General features: G+C 39.2%; 2 protein-coding genes and 1 long non-coding RNA gene across 5 annotated transcripts; 1 reads left to right on the forward strand and 2 right to left on the reverse strand.

Annotated features, from left to right (window-relative positions):
- Window positions 1-807: 807 nt before the first annotated feature.
- LOC122417139 (uncharacterized) lies at window positions 808-18,478 on the reverse strand. 3 transcript variants are annotated; one of them, XM_043430425.1, is made up of 8 exons: window positions 17,959-18,478; window positions 15,685-16,320; window positions 9,832-15,527; window positions 8,377-9,238; window positions 7,763-8,137; window positions 6,641-7,131; window positions 5,335-6,565; window positions 808-4,741 (listed from the first exon to the last, which is right to left on the reverse strand). In XM_043430425.1, the coding sequence occupies exons 2-8, from the start codon at window positions 16,088-16,090 to the stop codon at window positions 4,488-4,490; spliced, it is 9,315 nt and encodes a 3,104-aa protein (XP_043286360.1). In that variant the 5' UTR covers window positions 16,091-16,320; window positions 17,959-18,478; the 3' UTR covers window positions 808-4,487. The 3 variants fall into 3 exon arrangements, with proteins under 3 accessions (XP_043286360.1, XP_043286369.1, XP_043286351.1); XM_043430434.1 differs by having other exon boundaries at window positions 5,335-6,285; window positions 6,424-7,131; XM_043430416.1 differs by having other exon boundaries at window positions 5,335-7,131.
- A 623-nt stretch (window positions 18,479-19,101) lies between these two features.
- On the reverse strand, window positions 19,102-20,033 carry LOC122415527 (transcription elongation factor 1 homolog). The gene is made up of 2 exons (XM_043427708.1): window positions 19,760-20,033; window positions 19,102-19,652 (listed from the first exon to the last, which is right to left on the reverse strand). Exons 1-2 carry the CDS (start codon window positions 19,873-19,875, stop codon window positions 19,520-19,522), a joined length of 249 nt encoding a protein of 82 aa, XP_043283643.1. The 5' UTR covers window positions 19,876-20,033; the 3' UTR covers window positions 19,102-19,519.
- A 143-nt stretch (window positions 20,034-20,176) lies between these two features.
- On the forward strand, window positions 20,177-21,332 carry LOC122415536 (uncharacterized). The gene is made up of 2 exons (XR_006261942.1): window positions 20,177-20,895; window positions 21,001-21,332. It is a non-coding gene; the product is annotated as an uncharacterized lncRNA (long non-coding RNA).
- The last annotated feature ends 772 nt before the right edge of the window (window positions 21,333-22,104 follow it).

Below are 22,104 nucleotides of genomic sequence, written 5' to 3' on the forward strand. Positions count from 1 at the left end.
AAACTTGGAATTGGAAGCATTTTTTTTTCCAAATCACCGTTCAACTTTTGAATAGGAATATTTAAACGCGGTTGTACAAAATGATATTTACACCGTAATTATTTCTAATTACGCGTTCAGATCGAAACAATAGATCTTACGATTTGTTTTTATTCGTTTATACCCATAATATAAGTAATTTTCTTTATAATACAATTACTGTCAAAAACGATTTTTGAATATCTTTATTATTCGGAGAGACTGTATACATTTCGAACGGAAATTTGCATTATATGATTTGATCATAGCTCAAACCCACCAAACATTTCAATTTGCGAGATAACTTACAATTGTGAATAAAATATTATTTGTGCAGAGAATTTTCGAGTTGGAGAACAATCGTAGGAATTTGATTGAAATTATGATATAGTACACATCGGCGGTAAAAGATGTGATCGTATAATTTCTTGGTTCCCGCGATGCTAGTTCGAAAAAATCATGTAATAAGTCTTCAAAATTGACTTTCACAATGTGAAATGATTTATTTTTTCTTTTTCAATGAAAAGTGTATTTGAAAAAAATTGGTTTTCCAGCGGAACTAAACGAAAAAAAATATAGTACGAATAATAAAAAAGAATAAAAATAAGATGGCGACGAAATTGAACTGAAGTCACTCTCAAAGTTTCTTGTTTCGTACAAGAAAATTAATTAGAATGGTGATCCTGATAATAAAATATAGATGAGAAATAAAAATAAATTCGGAAATACGATTTTTTTTTCAAATAAGCATTATCTAAAATGGGTAAAAATGATGTACACCAGAGCAAATTTTTCAAAATCTTGTAGTTGGGAAGTCCCGTTTAATTACAGCCCTATGGTCTTGACATCCATTGACAATTTCTTAAACTAAGCATTTACATGCACAATTTAATTAATTAATTTTTTGTTTTAATTAATATTTATTTTTTTTCTTTTCGTCCGTATTTTTTTCTTTTCTTTTATTTATTCGCGTTGCAAAACGACTCGGTCCTTTTGCGACTGCGCAGGGTCAGACATAAGGTGAGAGGCAGTAAACAAGACTTATAGAAACAAGAATATATATGAGCTTTGATTTCTCTGTATAACAATAATATGATTTAAAAAAACGATATCGTCGATGTGAACAATTAATTTTACATTAAAACGATACTACACGACATAAGAAGCCGTTTGCTATCGTTAATGTATCGTAATAAATTAAGTATGAAATGTAAATAATGGGTATTTACAAATATGTAAATGGCAAAAAAAGGCTTTAACAAAGACAAAGTATTTCCATGTATCTCGAGCGATATATATATATTTATATATAGATGTACTTATACGCCTCGTCGAGGGCTATGCTTTTCTTTGGCTGGATCGTCGTCGATAAGAAAATCAAAGAAACCGATGTCTCGTTAAACACTATATATCATCGTCCTCTAATACCTGTACACTTAGAATCTATAAGAATCGTTCTCTCGTTTTACAACAATATATGAATCGAAGTAATCGAGACATCATTCGTGTCATTTTTTCTTGTTTCTCACGAGACGATCTCACCAAAAAGCCGTAGTACGATCGCGCGCATTATTATCTAGAGTCGCGGCAGCGACTCTGAGACAAGTACATTTATGTTATGACGAGTCGCTGCCAGAGAGTCTTTACCCGAGTGGAGCATATTACTCAGCGCGAATGTTGAATTAAACTCGTTTCTTTGTAAATGCTTTCTCTTATTTTTTTCCTCACGGATGCTGTATTATAATTCGTCTATAATAATCTCGGGGAGAGCCAAGATGGAATTGCGCAGGCTCAGCATTAGAATTTCGAAAAAATTATCAAACATCTCGGAACCATGCCCCTCATCATTTTCCACTACCAGAATTTGAATTTCATATACAATATTCTTTTCATCACTTGCTAAATCATTTTTTTTATGATATAATTGGTTTTTGAAAGAAAAATACTGTTATGAGAATAAACGTAAAAAAAAAAAAAAAATGACAAAATTGATCAGTTGCGTGAAAGACAAAAAACTGATTCGAGTAATGATTTTTGTTTTAACATATGAAAGCAAAAAAATATGTGTTTACATGGGATTTCTTTACTGTTTTCAACTTTCTAACAGGAATTCACGAGACTATGACGAAGTATCACAGTACTGATCATGAAGAACCACACCGCGAATTGGTTATCGAAGCACTCCCCCTCCCCCCATTTCGTTATCTACGTGTCTCGTTGATAATTAATATATTAAATTGACGAGACATTCCTAGTTAACAACAATCCTACGCTCCTAATGTAAGATTAACTATTTATCAATATTCTATTCATTCGTTATTCCAACTTATTCTTTTCTTTCATGTCATTTTTACTTTTTCATTTGAGAAATCGCAACGTTTAATAGATATAGATAATACGTAGTCATATACAACTTGCTAAGGATGCTGTAAACTGGCTGCTAAATGTTTCGAGTGAATACTGTACGAATAATGCGTGTAAAAAGTCGTTAATGCCACTCGATCGACTATAGACTTTTTTCATATTGTATACCGATTCGATAATTCATTGCGACGACACGGCGAGAAGCTCAATAAACCAGGATATTAAATAACGCGGTAAATCGACCAATTATCATGAAAAATCCAGCTCGCGTACAATTTTTCGCCAATTGTTTTTCATATCTGCGATTGCCATTTATTACAACGTTTTGTTTGAAAAAATTTGCAAATATTCCGAGATCAAATCTTGGAGATTCTCAACTACGTTGTGCTGTACAAAATCATAATTATCTTACTACCGACGTATTTCACAGTGAGAGGGATTGTCACGAGCAGCCTTGATGCGGCAATACCAAGTCGATCTTCTTTCGATAAAAAAAAAAAAAATGTTATTCATCAGCCACACATTCTCTTTGCCCTTTAGGAAGGATATGTTCCGGGCCCTATTTTAAATCAAATGATCTTGCTCTAATGTTCTTTATACGTATATATAATATATTATTGCACTACAAATATACGAATGCAAGCGAGATCGTTTGAAATGTGTTTTACAAAAATAAAGTAAAGTTAATTAATGCTGATCAAATTTTGGCTCAATATGAAAAAAAAGTGATAATAAAAAAATAATTAATAAACAAAATAATAACTGCTTTCGATCATTGTAGTAATGAGACGTAATAAAAATAAAGTTTCATTGCTCAAAAACCAATCCGAGCACGATCATTGTTGCTCGGTGAGAATGCAATTTCCTTGATTTGGATAAGAATTAAAAACTTTTTAGTCAGTGGAAAATGACGTGGCAAGTCCATGCCTAAGGATTTATGAAACAATTTATTTAATTTTATTAATTAGAAAATATAATACTTTTTTCAACGATCAAAAGCCAAGCACCTTCAACACAAATTACATTGAGAACAAAAATTCAAATCAGCAAAAGAAAAAGATATAAAATGGAAGGAACTTCGAATCGCTGATCGCAGCAGGAATTCGTTGGGCCCAATCCTCTCACGGTGCATCGCAAATAAATAATCGTTTTGAATTGGTCGAATTATCGGGTTGAACAACTTTTCACTTAAAATATCTACCATAAATGTATAAAAAATGACGACCCATGTCATGTACTTGTGCGGTGTGTAAGTGTGAAGTTTTTACGATATCATTCTCAATATACGGTATTACCCATTTTCATATACGAGAAAATGTTTTTAGTATCGGATGTTAGCTAAATTTTTCTCGTCAACCATGCGGCACGCCCAAAAAATTTATACTGGTGACACTGGATATAATAATATAGAGTTATAAAATTTCGAATTTTATGCTCTCCGAATGCGGCGAAACGCATGGAAAAATCGAACACAAATATATATCAATATAAATGAATAGACGAACCGAGAGACAAAAGTTATGAAGTAAAAACACCGAATAATTTGTGCCAAACTTGTTTGTTCTCTTGCAACCAATTGCCTTCTCATTTTTCTTCAATTTTTCTAATAAGAAAAGTAATCATAATAATGATAGTAATAATCATATTGATGATAATAATTATAATAATCGTTAAGTTGTATATAGTCAAGACGTACGCACATGCAAAGCCGAACGGTATTTGCCGCGTAAGTGTTCGTATTAACATCTCGACACATTGCACAGTTCGGAACAATCAGTGAACTTTTTTTTCGATTTTTTTTTTCGATTCCCTTCAAGTAATCGAGCGAAAGTATTGAAGTGGCTATGCAAATAACTCGCATATAGCCACCTCTCGTCGTCGTAATCTCTTAAAAATTATTAACAACAAATGTGTTTCATAATTTATAGTTCATCGAGATTTTTCATTTGTTGCTCGTCTCGTCAGTTTCTTTCACTTACATACAAGATTCGATGGGGCACGTTTGCATCGTTGGTTACACCACGACGGCATCCCATTCGATCATCAGCGATTCCTTCGTCATTTCATTTTTTTTTCTTTATACGTCGTAATTTTCTTCGTCCGATTTACTGTGTCGGAGGCTGCGGTTCACCGGGTATGTTTGGATTTGTATACGGCGGCAAAAAGGTATAATTTGGGTAAGGGGGCGGTGGGGGATGAGGAAACGGAGGATAGTAATTTGTCGGATGCGTCGAAGGTGGTGCGTAACCACGATGTATGTAAGGATCAGCTGCCGGAGGTGGTCCATGGAAGGCCGAGTACATTCGCGCGTAGTCCGTGTTGTAAGTCGGTCCCCCATAAGGTGCGTAGCCAGGGGCTCCTGTTGTTACAAACATTCGTGAAATATCAATGCAATTTTTCAAATTTAGAAACAGAAAGGTAACAAGTGCAATTGAAACAACGCTTGAAGAAACACGCGACGAGAAAAATTAAAAACCGTTAGTGGAGCTTAGCCAGCTGTGCGTAATCTCCAGATTGGGCTTGTGAAAGCGACATTTGATGGGAATTCATTCCAAACATGAGGAAAACATACGGGAGCAAAGACAGGCGCTATGAATTACGTGCAAAAATGATAGTTCGGATCATATTCTTTATTTATTTATGCTTTCTCTTCATTCTCATAATCTTTTATTTTTCAAGTAATTTCCCTATTACTTGAAGCCAAAAGAAATAACGCGTTTTCCCATTCGTTGATATAATACAAAAGTAAGGCAGAATCGCATTAATTTAGACGTATTAAGCAATAAAAACTTGTATAATTTCCTATTTAAACGTTTAACTAAAGTAGGCTATGAAAAAAAATTAAGTCAATAGTAATATCACTGGTTCATTTTTTGTGTGAGACCGGTTTAACTACCAAATCCTTTTCATCCCATCCATTTTTATTCATTCATGCGAAATAATGGAACTTACCACTCGGTGGATAAGCCGCGGAGGAACCCGGAGCGGGTGGATAATGCTGCGTGTACGGATCGTAAGGTGCGGGTGGATAAGGCCCGGGGTACCGGCTACTAGCGGGATGACTAAATGCAGTAGGAACGTGACCGTCGTCCCTGGTTGAATTAGCCGCTGCTGCCGCTGCTAAACCGGGCGTTGACACTCCCCCATCCGTGTTCTTGGTTTCGTTTGATTCGATGGATGATTTGATAGATGGTCCCGTTAGCTGCGAATAACCAGCGGATGCCCCGGGTAATAATGTTCTTTCGTCAATGCCTTTCGCATTGAGTTCAGTTTGTGCGCCAGTTTTGACAGTATCAACTCGTGGCGGATTTGGGGGGTGTGGGGCAACACCAGGAAAATACGTTCCATACGGACTCGGCAAAGTTCTTGCTCGCGGATCCGCGTAATCGTAATACCTCGGATACTGAGCGTATGGATAACCCTGTGGAAGAGCATGAGGATCACCCTGTGGCAATTCTTGTACTCGTGGTGCCTCTCGTTCTTTTGCGGTAACGGGATTTGTTGGAACGGAAGGTGCTGCGCTATTGATCGGATGCGGAGAATCAACTATATTTTTTGCCAACTCTCCGGATCTGTGAGCATTTGATTGTAAAGGCTGTGGTTGATGCAAGTGTAACTGTTGCGACTGCGTCTGTTGTTGATGTTGTTGTTGTTGTTGTTGTTGTTGCTGCTGCTGCTGCTGCTGCTGCTGTTGTTGTTGTTGTTGTTGTTGTTGTTGTTGTTGTTGTTGTTGTTGTTGTTGTTGTTGTTGTTGCGGCTGTTGTTGTTGTTGTTGCTGCTGTTGTTGCTGCTGTTGTTGGTGGTGGTGGTGGTGGTGGTGGTGGTGTAAGTGGTGCTGGTGGTGTTGGTGTTGTTGGTGGTGATGTGGTTGTTGGTGATGTTGCTGCATCATGGATACCGACTCTGGAACAGAGGACATTTTCAGCGATCCCGACGACGCACCACCATCCTTTATAACAATCTCGTCACCCCGGCCATCACGTTTCTCCGTTTGGCTCCCAAAGTTATGACCGTAATTTATCAAATTAACGGATTTCGTACTTTCCTTAGTGTCGTTTTTCCCAACGACGCTGTTACCATCGAGCTTTAAGGAATTTTCCACATTAGCCTCGTTACGATGTACCATCTGAGTGTTCCCCGTTACGTCGGGATTGTAGACTCGGGATTTATCATCGTCATGCTTCTGCACCGAATTATCGACTTCATTATTCGAATCACGATTAGAGTTTGTAGGACTGTACTCTGGATTGGAACTTGCCTCGGCAACAACGTCCTCGAGACGAACTTCCTCGACCCGCTGATCCGTTCTCATTTGGCTGTCTGACGAATTTGAATTTTCACCAACCGACGAATGGTCCAACTGCTGCTGCTGCTGCTGCTGTTGTTGCTGCTGCTGGTTCTGATGTTGCTGTTGCTGCTGTAGCTGCTGTAGCTGCTGCTGTTGTTGCTGTTGCTGCTGCTGATGCTCCTGTTTCATTTTACCGATTCGCTGCAACGAAACCTGATTCGTAAGTGTCGTTATATTACTGATACGCGGCTTCGCCGCCCCCGTCGCTACGGGCTTTGAAGTTTTTCCTATTTCTTTATCCACAAATGGTTTCGCCGGAACACTTCCTGGCCTCGACAATGGCCTCGTACCACCTGGCGATGTCACCGATGTCGCTTTCGGAATTATCGATATTGCCGAATTATTCCGTAATGGAAAACTCACTTCGGGCTTTGTCGTTCGCTGTGTTGCCGCCGAAACTCCTAAAAATTTTCTTTTATTTTATTATACGAATTGTTATAACAATTTTTTTTATATTATTATCATTTACATATGCTCAACTTAGCGCTGTAATAATCATTTTGCGATAATAGTGTTGCGGGATATTTTCACAATGTTCGAACTAAAAATTATACAACAAATGAAAGAACGCAGTTTTTTTTCGAATTTAATGATGAACAATTTTTCGTCGATTTTTGTGCATTCTTCAGTGTTTTTTGATACCCTCAAAAATTAATCAAGCATACATATTACAGAGTTTTATAAATAAAACAGTGAAACCCCATAAATTTCAAAACATTGAATCGACAGTTGTTTGAATTTTTCAATTTTTTGTAATTAAAGAGAATTTTTAAACCGAAGGCATTTTTCATTAATGATCCAAAAACAGATGCAATCAATTTGTTCCTAAATTGAAGCACCTTCACAGTTGATTGTATTATTTATTGTCTCTGTGATTAGTGACAAGAAGGAAAGGCTGACGTTAGCAACGAAGCAAAAATGATTGAAAAATTTATCGCCTATTGGCACTAACAGCGGATAATAATTTATATGATTTTTATAAGATTATCGAAGCCTTGAATAGATCAATTCGAATAATAAAATGAAATAAACCTTTTTTCGGTTCCTCTTCGCGTTTCTGTTGATTCAACTTGAGGGCGGTTCGTATAGCTATTATTTTGCCGGATTCGAGCTGCATGTAAATTCCTTTTGGACTCTTGAGCACCATCACTCGTTGACCAGCTTTGAGTACAATGCTGCCCTTATCAGGAGAATTAGTCGGTATAACAACATCCAGTGGAAGAGTCATTTCTTGAGCACTCATGCCTTGTCTTTGCCAAACTTCTGCCGGGATCCATCGACTTCCGACGATTCCACGATTATTCAAATTTTCAGCTCCTCGTTGCTGCATCGGGCGCACCGACGCTACTGGTTTTTGAGTCGTTCCACCATCCCCACCCCTAATCGCTCGGATCTGTAGTCCACCGGCTGTAATAAATCAAACAATTATAATACATATTGAACTAAACGAGCAACTATAGTAAAACCGCTTTTGGACCTTAAATTTAAAATTATCGACAATTTTACCGTAAGTATTTCAGCACTTTTGACATTCGTCGATGATTTCTATAGCAATCGTTTTAGTTTTTTCAGTAGTGGAAAAAATAAAAATGATTTTTCAGAATCTTTGTACATACGAAATACAAAATTTTTATCTGAAATTTCACCTCGGGTAGCTGTATTTCCAGGAACGTAACTGTAACTCGGTCTTGAGGAATTGGCGGCCATTTTCTCGAGTTCGTAACCCCGTCTAGCCAAACGTTTTTCAGCTTGACTGAGTTTCTTGTCTTTACGATCGACGAGAAGACTCTCATGGTGAAAGGGTTGCTTGGTCAATAAGGACGAATGTCTTTCTAAAACGACGTGCATCACTTCGTCAGAATAATTGTCCTTCGTCTGGGAGAAATCTTGTACTTGGCTATCCTCCTCCCAGTCCCAAGATAGAGTGGTAGCTTCTTTGAGGGAAAGGTGAGCATCCGGATTGCATTGATCAACGACACGATCCGCCATTCCCTGTTTACTTATTTGCCTATCATAAATCTTTCTCTCGAGGCAATTGTCAGTTACGAGACGATATACGAAGCACGGTTTTTGTTGTCCGTATCTATAGACACGACATACCGCCTGTGTGTCATGGCAGGGATTCCACGACGCATCAAAAACTATAGCACGATTAGCACCAACCAAATTGATACCCAACGAACCCGCTCTTGTTGACACCAAAAACAAATGTATCTTTGGATTGCTATTGAACTCGTTTATCAATTTTTCTCGTTCCAACGCGCTCGTACTGCCGTCTAATCTATAATAATTTACATTTTTCACCCAACTTTCCGTCCGACCGTCCGGATACTTCAAATTGTTTCTAGCTAGAAAATCCTCGATGAGATTCAACGTGAACAGTGATTGAGAGAATGCGAGGACACGATCACCCAGACGTACGGCTTCCTCCAATATGCAAAAAAATAACGTCATTTTCGCTGACGCGTCTATCAGTCCCGGTACATAGCCCTTCATTAGATCGGTCGCCTGAAAAGCATTTTTACATTTTAATTGTTTTTTTTTTTCATTCGAATGCGTTTTTTCAATAACAAATCAATTCTGAACATTGTACGATGTGGAAACATTTCGACTGATGTAATGAAACATTTTATGACTTTTCACCCCAAAGACGAATCCTAACGTTTCGAAAAAAATGTCTACAGTCAACGCGTCGCTGATCAATGTTTGTAAAATATTCGAAGCAACCGTTTTCTTTCCAAATTTTGTTAACCAGCCAACTTTTAAAATGGTGATGATGAAATAAAATTTTTCGCTAAGGAACTTGTTATAATCATCAACATGGCTTGCCACGACTGCAAAGACTCGGAGACGAATAATATTTCTACATCTTTTGTCCACTTAAACTGAAACTGTTCAAGATAAACTTCTCCTTATTCCATACAGATTTGTAAGTTGTTGGAAAATTTCACCGTCGTTATTTTTCATTCACAACATAATTTTCCAACGCGTAATCTTCTGTTTAGGTATGCAAACTGGACTAGTCTAGATTTTTTTTTTTAATATTCCCCATCGAATTGAATAAATTTATAAAAAAAAAAAAAAAGGTTTGTCGTACATACCCAATCGTACGGTATACCAGGCTCCTCCTTCGATCCTGGCGAGTACTTGAAATCCTTCTCTTCGTCTTTGGCCATAATTTCATCGTCCGATTTTTCTTCTTTGTCTTTTTCCATAACTTCTTCTTTCTCGTCTTCTTTAATAACATCGATTTGTCCGATTTTCGAATTATTTATCGCACACGAAGCAACGGTTTGCTGTGGCCTTGGCATATTGGTGCACTGTGACTCGTTGTTACCGTTGTAACCCGTGACGGTGGTTGGATTGTTTTGAGACAAACTTTGATTGGGGATACCCGAAGTCGGATCTTTGGTGTTTTTGTCATAAAGTGCTTGGGTTTGTCCTCGAGACATAACATTAGCTGGTGAATTTTTGGTATCTTCGGAATTTTGGGGACCACCGAAAGCTTCGTAAGAGCCTTGATTCCCGTAATTCTGATCGGTATAATAATTGTTTGTATAACGATTGGAAGTGGGTTCACGGAAGTACTGATCTTGATTGGAGTGTTCTTGACGAGCGGGTTGCGCATAATTACGTTGCCAGTAGGGATCATCAGGATTTTTGTTGTACTGTCCCGATGGATTCGAACCGTTGGTGCCTTCGGGCGTGTAACCTCCAAGCTGGGCATGCGGTTGATTGGTCGAGTGCGAATTCTGTATGTAATTAGCGCTAGGATTCGGTGTTGGATTTGCTCCTTGACGTTCGATCGAATATTCATGATTCGCTCCGCCAGGAGTCGATGAATAATTCTGCATTTGTTCTCCAGAATTCATACCCGGTGTTGGGTTCGGTGAATTATTATAACTCATCGGTTGGTTTTGCGGCATGGCTACTGCTGCTGTTACCGCTGCTGCTGGAGTTTGTGCCGGCTTGTTGGGGCCGTATCTGTGCGACTGTGGCTGCGAGGATGGTTGTTGTTGGTTGGAGGAATAATTGCTAGACGAGTTTGCCGGCTGATTCGTGGGAGTAGCCGAGTATCCCGCGGTTTGTTGATTCGACGACTGCGGGCCGGCTGGTCTAAGATGATTTCCCGTATAACCGAGAATCGTGTTTTGCGTCGGTGGAGTCGGGCCCTGCCGATCACTGGAGTAGCCATGCGGCTGTTGAGACAAAGTACCAGGTGCTACAGGTTGACTCGCACCGTATCCTGCTGCAGGACCGGAAGGTGGATTGTTTTGATTCTGTTGATTGGCCAAGTAGCCGCGTACCGGATGGCTCTGTCCCGGTATGGCTCCCGGAGCAGGCGCGTTAGCAACATATCCACCGGACTGATTATTGGCCGGTATCGTGCCACCACCCGCCGCCTGATGATTAGCTGAATAACTGTGGGCTGAAGTCTGGGGCGAAGCATTCGTTGTGCCCGGATTACCGGAATAGCCCGGAATAGATTGTTGTTGATTCTGCATCGGCATGGCTGGATTTTGCGGGTTCGATGAATATCCGTGAGCCATCATTGTCCCGGGGGTGGATTGATTCTGGGTAAATTCACGACTTTGACTGCCAGTAGACGTCGCAGAATTTTGGGGGGTTTGATTCGTCATGTAATTGCTCGGTTGACTTTGAACGGCGGTATTGCTTGAATTTTGTTGCTCATTTCCCCCCTGATATCCGAGGCCTGGATTCTGCATTTGCAGATTATCCGAACGCCCGTACATCTGATTGTTAGCTTCACCGCTGCTGGTGGCTGAATAATTCTGCGACTGATTAGTACCGTAAGCGGAATAATCGCTTATCGGAACATTCGAGGTTTGCTGTTGCGGCGGCATAGACGAAGAAAAATTTCCCGGTTGGCCTGCACTCTGAGAATAATTCGTCGTTTGATTCATATTCGGGGGATAGCCACCGCTACCGCCGCCGCCACCGCCACCGCCACCGCCACCGCCACCGCCACCGCCACCACCACCACCGCGTGCCTGCTCTGGAAAACCGTACGGTCTTGGAAACATTCCTGGTGTTTCGTAATTACCATTTGGCCCGGTTTCAGGTGGTCGAAAATCAACCGTCTGTGAAGAGGGTACGGTGAATCTCGGATTACCACCGGACGTGTCATTATTATTCCCTACGTAGGTTTGTTGGTTCTGATAATTGTGCGTTGCGCTGCTGTATCCCGGAGTTTGCTGTTGGGGATAGGTCTGACTAGGGAATGTCTGAGTAGAATTGCCATATCTCGGTTGTCCCTGCTGATTGCCGTAAAATTCACCATATTCGCTGTGATTCCCGTCGTTACGATAATAATTATTTTGTTCGTTTGCCCGATAATTTGGATAACCTTGAGGATAGTTCGCTTGTTGCGGAGTATTAGGATAAACGGAATTGTTAATCTGAGCTGAATAATTGGGCGTAAACGGTGCGGAGGGTTTGATGCTGAGATTCCCGTGTGAATTTTCTGCTTCGTTGAGATTGTCATTACTAGAGGACGAAGAAGAAGTCGGTGGTACGCTAGCAGCAGGTTTATTCTTGATACTCGTGGCAGCTAATTTTTTTCCCTTTTTCGACTCGCCCTTGGGTTGACGAGTTTTTCCACGTTTACCACCGGGCGCCGGCTTTTCACCGATCGTTTCCTCCAGATCTAAATCATCCTCTTCGTTGGCCTGTCTCTTGCGCAAAAAATGATAGAGTATATCGGGATGATTCCAAATTTTGCAGCAAACAGCAAACGCCTTGAGAGGATTCGGTACCGCGCGTGTCTTCACCACCTGATTCATAAATGTATCGTATAACTTTCGCTGATGCGGCGTCATTCTTACGAGTAAAATATACTCCTCTTTGCGCGGCAACGATATTTGCAAAACGGAATGAGATCTCCTCTGTACGAAACCTTCGAGAAGAGCGTGAAGAACGTGAGCTCGGTAGCGCATAAGCCTGATATCTTGAGGAGTCGAATCTATACACTGTCCATTTTGTATGGGCCGCTCGAACATGTTGCAAAATTCACTCTTGGTACCTAAATAATTAGGTCTAACGAAATCGACCATGCACCAATATTCCAATAGGTTATTCTGCAACGGATAACCCGTGAGAACGATTCTTCTTTTGGTTTTCATCTGTTTCAAGGCCATGCTAATACTAGCGTGAGAATTTTTTATTCGATGACCTTCGTCGCAAATAACCAAATCAGGTCCTGGACTTACGAGAGCACTGTGCATATCGTCCAGCAGGCCTTTGTTCTTGTCTTCCTCCTCGATATCGACGGTGTCTTTGAACGGCTGATTTCTCTTTCTCTTTGCTTTGTTCGGTTTCTTGAGTGACAGCTGCCGATATAATTCGTAGCCGATCAAAAGGACACCGCCGTTTTTCTGCCAGTCGTGTACAACGCGGGCTCGAGCAGCCATCGTTTTATGAGAATCGTTTAGAATATGAAGACGGAAATGTCGAGGTCTGAGTGTCATTCCGATTGGCGAATCTACGCTGTCGGGAGTTTCTACTTTTTCCGTTGTCGCTGGCTTTTTCTCGTCCAAAGTTTCTTCCTTCTTTATTGTATTATTCGTAGCTGAGGGTGTACTTGATCCTATTTCTTCTTTCTTAATATGCTGCATGTTCCCATCCATATTTTGGCTTTGCGAAGGAATTCCTTCTTTCTTTATTTCATGCTCCATTTGCTGGTGATGCGGGGGAGCTGGAATTGAAGATGACGGATAATTACCATATACTTGACCACCACCGCCGCCGCCACCTGGAGGACCACCTTCGTATCCAGGATACATGGGCGTTGTTGCTGATCCGTGCAGCATTCCCGACGTATACGCTTGTCCGCTGTTATTGCGATTCGTCACATCCGGATAAACGGATGCTGACAAAGGTTGACGAGCTTCCATTCCCGGATACAAATCACCACTCTGGGGCTGACGATTGTCCATAGGATAGTTCGTGACCTGCGCCATTGACCTTCCAGGCATCGAATGGTGGTGATGAATTTCTTGTTTGACAGGATCGTAAGCTTGTACCGATTGTCCGTATATCGTATTTTGGGATATTCCAGAATGATAATTCGCATGCATATGAGAACTCTGATCCATAGGAATTTTGTTAATTACACCATCCTGTCCGTAATGGGGCATCATACCGTGATTCTCGTACTGTTGATGGCCATATTGATTAGTTTCGCTCATCATGTGCTGCGGATGCTGAATACCTTCGTGTCCCAAACGATGAGCTGATTCTGTACTTATAGGCCTGGACATGTTGGAAATATCAGTCTGGCTGCCGATCTCCTCTTTTATTTCCTGTTTACCGTCAGTCGTGGATTCGGCTTTTACACCGGTTACAACATTATTTTTAGTCTCTTTAAACGCTAAAGCTGGATCTTCGTATGGTAACCACATGTTGAACTCGGCAAGCCAATTTTGTAGAGTATTTATCGGCATGATACAAAGGACCGTTTTAGCCGTGGTACATCGAAAAAATATGTCACAAAAACTGGCAACTTGAAGGGTTTTACCGAGACCCATACTGTGAGCGAGTATGCAACCGAAGCCAGAACTATTCTTGTACCTCTCGATGCTCTCGACGATATTGTCAAAGAGAAATCGTATGCCGCCAATCTGATGTGGTTTTATAATACGAGCGACCTGGGGTGCAAGATAAACGTCGGGCTCGGTGTCAGGATGACCAACGTTTATTAATACGCGACCGTGCTCATCGGGCAAATTGTATCGATCGTTCGTATGCATACCCGAGTTCGAAGGATCATCCTCGTTATCGGTCTCTTCGCCACCGCTAGGGTCGCTCAGTACAATACAATCGTCGTCGGAACTCTCGCTCGAACTTGATATGGTCACGACGTCTTTACCCTTTGCCGGTTTGCCAGGTTTTGGCATCCCCGAGGCTTTTCTTACTGTGTGCATCTGTTTATCGTGCAACAACGCTGCTTCGTCACCTTCCATGTCCGAAAGCTCCGAGTCCGAGTAATAATCGGGATGATCGAGCGGCTCTTTTTTCGGTACTACCGGTGAAATACTCACGGACGGGGTCATCATACGAATTCTCTGCTGTAGAACATTCTGCGGTGTAACGCGATTCGGTACGCGCGATATCGAAGTCTGCGAACCCGATTGACTTATCCCTCCTCGCCCTTTCTGCCAACGCATACCCTCAATCGGACGCCTTCCCATTTGTCCTCCTTGCATCCCCGAACTCGTTTGTGTTCCCGTCCCCGACGATGAATTTACCTTTAGCATTACGCTACTGGGTACTCGTACCTGCGACGACGAAGATGTACACGTACTTTCAGATATCGTCGTGTTACCCTGATTCTGTTTTCCCTGAAGTAGACTTATTACCCGCGTCTGGGTTTTGTTATTTTGTCGATTAATAGCTATCTGACGCTGTACCTCACGTATTATTCTCTGTTGTTCCTGAACCCGTCGTAAACGCTCCATTTCCTGTCGCTGAGCCGACAACGTCGCCTCGTCTAGCTGCGTCTCATCCATTACTTCTCGTATGTTTCGCCTCATGTTTGCCAATTTTTTTTCCGCTTTTGTCTCGCACTCCGAATCGTCATTTCCATCCTCCCTTTTCTGTTTCTTCTTCGTTGTTGTTTCCGCATCTTGATCAAGACGTCGCTTGTTACCGTCGACGTCTTCCTCACCCCCCGACATACTTTCGGATTTGTCATTATCGATGCTCTCGCTATCGTCATCCTTCAACGGTTGACCAAGAAGATCCGCCTCTGTCACCTCTTGTCCCTCGATTGGGGCACCTTTTTGTGTATATGTGTGTGTGCGCGTAGTTTTATGAACAAAAAAAATCATTAGTAATGGTTGCGATATGAAAACATGTGCCTTCTTTTAACAGGATTGTAGCAACGATTGTAGATTGTACCTCATTTGTTTTTTTTTTTTTATTTTTATACTGACCTTCCAACGGCAATGTATCCAAAATATTAACAGGTTCCGCATCATCATCCGGAGAAGACGGTCGCGAATGCTGCCTCTCAGACTCCATTCTGACGCCGATTTGTGTGTCTATCGTTTCGTCCAAATCCATGTCGTCGCCTGATCCCTCAGAGCGCACCTCTTCAATATCATCCGGTTGAACAGTCTCGATTTTCTTCTCACGCTCGACATCCGTCGATTCGACGCTCGATAAATCCGAGCTATCATCGTTGGCTGTTTGCGAGCCTAAATCGTTGATCGTCGTATTATTTTGTGTCTCTATTGGCTCAACTAGTTGATCTCCTGATCTTGGACTACCTCGCGGTGTCACACGTTCAATAATTACGTCGCCAATTCTTGTTAGGAAACTATCTAAACTGTTTGACATGTTTTGCAACCAACCATTCAGCTTATGACAGTTTGGCTACATTGATTCATAATCCATAATGCTAAATGTTTATTTCACAAATGAAACACCTGCTCCAATATTGTAAAAACTTGCAGAATTTTGTCTGCTTCTTATGTTTTGCTCTTAATTTTGTGCTTTCTCTATGATTCTCAAATCTCACATTGTTGTTTCGTTAAAGGAACGATCTTCGGTCCGAGCGAACAACATGCCTGTGAAAAATAGATCCAGTGTGAAAATATGACAAAGTATTAAATGCAAATATTTGGAACATTGTTGACACATAATTTGCAAAATATTGAGCAGTGTTTAACTTGCGTCTGAAATCACTAACGGAAGTCTTACCAAGTAATACTCATATTCAAATCCACATTCCATTTATATGAAATAAAACAGAATTCAAGAATATTGAGCTCATCGAGTAAACAAAAATTGAAATTGCAAACAAAAACTCTTTCTTGATCTAGAGGTTTGAACTTGACAGAAAATATTTGAGCAAACATACTAATGTTCTCCATAAAATGCAAAGTATATATGCCTAAACGGCTACAGGCAAAAAATAAAAAAACTCAACAATATCACAAAATTATTAGTTTTTCAGAAAATTGTCTATTCGATCATCCAAGTCTGACAAGAATCAACTTTTTTTTTACAAACCAAAATCTAACTTGGAAGAAATATACCGAACGAGCGTCTCATGTTTATGATCATTCAAAACTGTTTGTAGATCTGAATCAGACAAGATATGGTTATCATTTTCAACGAGCTTTCTCACAAAACTCAGAAAATAAATTTGTCCAAGTACTAACAATGCGAGTATCCGTCGAGTAACATTTTAGTTTCATCCCATCAATTTATTTGGGAGTTGATCTTCCAAATATGAATAATATCTTGCAAATAGAATTGCTTAAAAATTTTTTCATTATTGTAGGCAAACGGTCCACATGGATTCCAACCTCTACTAGGATAAACGAGAATATCGTTGTTTCCATCCAATGATAGAAAACATCAAGATCGTACATATCTATACCTTTGTTGTCTATGGGCGTTTGACAAATTAAAATAACTAGACTTGGAATGAAACATTTTAAATTACCTAGGATTTTATACAGCAGGCAATATTTCTCTACCATTAGTCATTCCGATAGATGATGGAAAAAGAACAAAAAGTAAGCACCAGTCTATCCTTGATTAATAAAGTGACAATTGTTTAGAAAATTTTGAACCAAGTCACATACAGTTACGAGGACAGGGTGACTGGGAACAATAAATAATGATTGACAACAAAGGCTTAAAGGATTGAAAAAACAGATGGCAAAGATCATGCTTGAACTAATGTCTAAAGACGAAGAGAGTATAATGTAATCTCATATATTTAGCACATGATTTTGACTTAAAAGAACATACTTGATTGTAAAAAATTCTCTAAAGAACACAATTCTCGGAAAGTCATAATGAAACATGAACCTAAATGACTGAGACATTGTGAATAACAAAGTTCAAAAATATGTTCACAGCACAATTTATTATGGAACAGAAAAACAAACAGTGTATAGACAATACATGATAGTATCAGAAATCCTTATTTTTTTGTTCTCCTCAAATTCTTTTGACAGGAATATCGCCGCATAAAGATTAAAATAACAATCTTGGCTACAAAAGTTATGATATTTGATTAAATAAAGCGTTTTCAAGACAAGAGGAAGCTCGGGGGTGGGAGCTGTCAAACAAGGAAAGGGTGGTCAAAGGAGACACACATGAATGTTTGTGTTTACGGATAAACGGTTTTTTCTCTCTTCTTCCTAATGTGTACATGCACACGCAAAGATTCACGCAAAATGACGACGTACCTTTCGGGTCGAAGAATCGTGTGATCGCTTCGTCGTTCATGAATCTCAACGCACACAACCGTGAACGTTTCGAGTCGTCTTAATTAGTCGTTTAATTGGGTAAAATAAAAAATAATGACACACACACACACTCCATGGACGCCATAGCGTCGTTGTTCTCTGGGGTCCGCGGCAATCTCGCTGCTGTATATATTCCACCGTGGGTTCTATGTTACCGAAAAATTACCAAACGATAACACCGGAATACTTAATACTCGACAAATATATCCCTCTGATATAATATCAGAATTTATTCACGCACGATTTCAATCCAGAAACAAAATTCTATTTCTATTTTCTTTTTTTTTTCCGACGAAACTCGCGCGAGTAGTATCTGTACAGATTCAGAGGCAAAATTTCTCATAAAACTTTTGCACGCGTCGTTCTACTGGCTTATCGCGGCATTTTTCCATCTCTCTTTTTCTTTCCTCATTGCTCTCTCTCTTACTCTTTCCCGCATCGCCACTCTGGCGGCTACTTCTCAGAATGACTGTACTCACCACTCGAATCTAGAAGACGAACGCCATTTTGTAAAGTACACTACGTACTTCCGTTGGTAATGCCGGAATTCTTTTTTTCCGCAATTTTTATTTTTCATTCGCAGCTCGCAATCGTATTTCTGCAAAACCATATTTGAAGAAAACCGGTCAATTTATCGGAGAAAGATTTCGAATCTTTAATTAAAATAAGCATAAAATGATTCGAGAAATATTTTTGGGTATCCCAGGAACTTCATTATAGCGGGAATTTTTCAAACGGGTCAACTTTGATGATCATGCAACTAAATTATATCCGTCGTGTATCCACATTGTTTTTTGCATCTTTGGTAAGTCTTCGCGCTGAGCAATTTCAATACTTCTTTTGAACTACAACATGCAGAATGCCAGGGATGGTTTATCCACTAGGCCCGATAGGCCCAGGCCTAGGGCGCTGTGGCAGAAGGGAGACGCTTTTGAAGTATAAAATCGTTTAATTTTGTCCCAAAATAATTAATTTTTTTCAACTATTTCGTGAAGAGGGGACGCTAATTTTGTCAGACCTGGGGTGCCAATTTGTGTAAAGCGCCACTGCAGAATGCATAATATCAATAATTCAAAAAAATGCTGATACTTCATCATAAAAATATATTTATCACAATTAAATCTCCAGGTTGACTGTACTTAATAATTACTGCGATAAAAGTTCCTGCTCACACTTGCAATGAAAATATACAAGAGTATGAAAATGGATAGTCAATAATGGAGTTGTCTCGATGCTGCAACTAAGATGATTCATTTAGACACTAAATTTTAACATAAATTTCTGCACTTGTTACAATTAAAATATAAGTCTTTTCCTTATAGCATTCATACAAAGATGCGTCGCTCTAAAAATCCATGTTCAATTGGAACGCAAGAATATTCGATGATCCTAGTACTCTGTTGAAAAAGTACTTCAAATTGGTTGACGCTGAAAAACAAGCAGCTCAACTAGCCGTTTGCAATTTCGGGTCTATCACTTTCAAACAAAAATATAAACATTATCAATTAGCAGTTTCACAGGCATCGATCCAATCGTTGTAAACGTCCAGAGGCTCCGACAATAAATTGATCGTCGTCTGAAAATCTTCCGCGCATACCCTGCACGTTATTCTCGCCGTATTTCGAGATTTGTCCCTGGAAATTGCGTAGACGTGCAGTTTTCAATTCAATAACAACAAAAATGGATTGACGCAAATTTTTTTTTCTTACGAACGCCGGTATGATTGTTTTGTTATACTTACATGTTAACCTCGCATGATTTTTCGTGATTGCAGAATGGACAATTGAATTGAGTATCCAATGGCATGATTGCCTTTCTTTTACTTGGAGGCTTTCTCTTACTCTTTCTACGTCCCATTTCGTTGAAGAATTATCAAAATTAACGAATTTAACAGCGACGACAGTTATAACGAGTAAACAATACAACATACAACGCGTTTTTCGTCGCTCGTGCTGGTTTAGGCGGGAGGGGCGACGGGGGTGACACTCAACACACATCACTCAAAGATATAGGGCGTATAGGGCTTATTTATTTAGCACCTCCCAAACAAGTGTGATTGGTCGAACGTTTCAGGAACTCGGTTTTCATTACCAACGATTAAAAAACGTCCGTAATGGAAGTAATTGGTCCGGGCTACTTAAACTTAGCCCCCCTATTTCGACTTTTTAAATTTTTTCTAACGCGAATCGTTTGAGGGTCGTTTGACGGTGTTTGTTTGATCAATTAAAACGTTTGTTTGATCATAATAATTCTAAAAAACGAAATTGAAAATTTGAAAAAAGTTAGCCCCAATTTTTTAATATTTTTATAGTAGCAAGGTCTAATTAGGGTCAAATCGACGGGGAATCGTTTGACGGTGATGAATATACGTTTGTTTGATCACAGTTATTGTAAAAAGAAGAAAAAAAGACATTCCAAAAAATGTTTGATGATCGGCCATTTCACCCAGAGCAGTCAATCTCAAAAAATATCGCTGTTCTTCTAATTTTCACTGAAACCATTTCATAATCGTTTGGTAGTGATTGTTAGATTAATTGAGACATTTAAAAAATATATAATCACTCTAAAATAGGAAATAGAAAATTTCGTCGAAATCCGATCGATTTTTCTGATACACCCAATAGATGCGAAGAATCGTCTCGGAGCATTACGAGACCCCATATTGCAACTCTTGGACATCAGTTCTTTGCGACTTTGCGAGGTTATCAATACAAAAGTTTTAAAAATCTTATAAACTCTTCGATTACACGAGCGATACGAAAGTGATACTATTATATTTTATGAATGAGAACAACCAATAAATTACCATTGTTGCAACTTGATATGCTCTTTAATGAAAATTATGATATGAAGTTTTGTATCCTTCGCAAATCATGAGTTTGTATATTTCAAAAATTAGTATATTGATTTATTATATCGAATTTTGAAAGAACTTTTTCCTATCATCCTTTTGTATTCCTATAGTCATTTTTTAAATTTCAGACTTGCTGGAGTCATCCAATCCACGCCAGGACTTCAAAATAGAATATAACAAAATGGAAAAAGCATAAATAAAAATAATTAAGAAAACTATAAAAGTGGATAGCTGTATAAGTGATTAACTGCATATAATAACATAATATATTGATATTAGCTTTGCCCGGTTGTCCCTCGCTCTAATAATAATCTTTCAGTCTTTTTGAATCTTCTTAATTTTTTTAACTTTTGTTATTTGCAACAAACAATCCCCTAGAGTAGTAATATGGCGTATTGTCGAAAACGTTACGAACAGATGTAATTTCATCACAACAATAAAAAGTTTTGAAGAATTTAAAGTAATGAGTTTGAGGAATGTCAAGAGAGTAATATATATTTTCTCAAGTAGAGAGGGAAAAAGTTATCTAATCACCATCATTGACATAACAACATTGTATTGTACTGCAAAAAGTACAATTACAGAGAACATTTGAAATTTTTATAGAAAAAGATATTTTGATGGCAATTAAGGAGTTTCGGTACAAAAGTCTAAATGTTACGAAATTGATGAAATTTGGTGATAATGTTCTTCAACATCAAGTGCGAAAACACAAATTTTTTCAAATTTTTTTTCTACTTAGTTATCGAGTAATTACGCATTAAAGCTGATTTCTTATGCCCGGAATGTATACCTATATATATGGAAACGCTGTGCTTATACACGTGAACTTTAGTGATCAATTACTCGATAACTGTGTAGAAGAAAAATCTTAAAAAATTTGTATAGTCAAATTTGGCACTAAAGAATATGTTCACCAAATTTTATACAATTCTGAACTTTGTGAATTTTTTAATTATTTTAGCATGGGTTAGCATGGCAACATTGTATCGCCTGTACCGAAACTCCTTAAAGTTTTTTATCAAATTTTACATGGTTTCGTGACTGCAAAGCACCGAAAGACCTCACTCCTTCCCTCCTAAGGCTAGCAAAGCTCAAAATTCTCGAGGGAAAACACGACTGGCGAAAACTCCTGACAGCGGATCTTCTGAGAAAAAATTTCCAGAAAAACGTCAATGATTCAAATTTCAACGAAGTTTCCATTCGAGATAAAATCGACAATGGTCTCTCAA

Source organism: Venturia canescens, chromosome 1 (assembly GCF_019457755.1).
Source record: "Venturia canescens isolate UGA chromosome 1, ASM1945775v1, whole genome shotgun sequence".
In the NCBI taxonomy this organism is placed as follows: domain Eukaryota; kingdom Metazoa; phylum Arthropoda; class Insecta; order Hymenoptera; family Ichneumonidae; genus Venturia; species Venturia canescens.

Coding starts and splice junctions, on each gene's coding strand:
- LOC122417139 (XM_043430416.1), bottom strand. CDS start 16,090: ATGTCAAACAGTTTAGATAGTTTCCTAACAAGAATTGGCGACGTAATT. Junction 15,528..15,684: donor GGATACATTGCCGTTGGAAG/GTCAGTATAAAA, acceptor ATACACAAAAAG/GTGCCCCAATCGAGGGACAA. Junction 9,239..9,831: donor CTGGTATACCGTACGATTGG/GTATGTACGACA, acceptor AATGCTTTTCAG/GCGACCGATCTAATGAAGGG.
- LOC122415527 (XM_043427708.1), bottom strand. CDS start 19,875: ATGGGACGTAGAAAGAGTAAGAGAAAGCCTCCAAGTAAAAGAAAGGCA. Junction 19,653..19,759: donor AAATCATGCGAGGTTAACAT/GTAAGTATAACA, acceptor CGCAATTTCCAG/GGACAAATCTCGAAATACGG.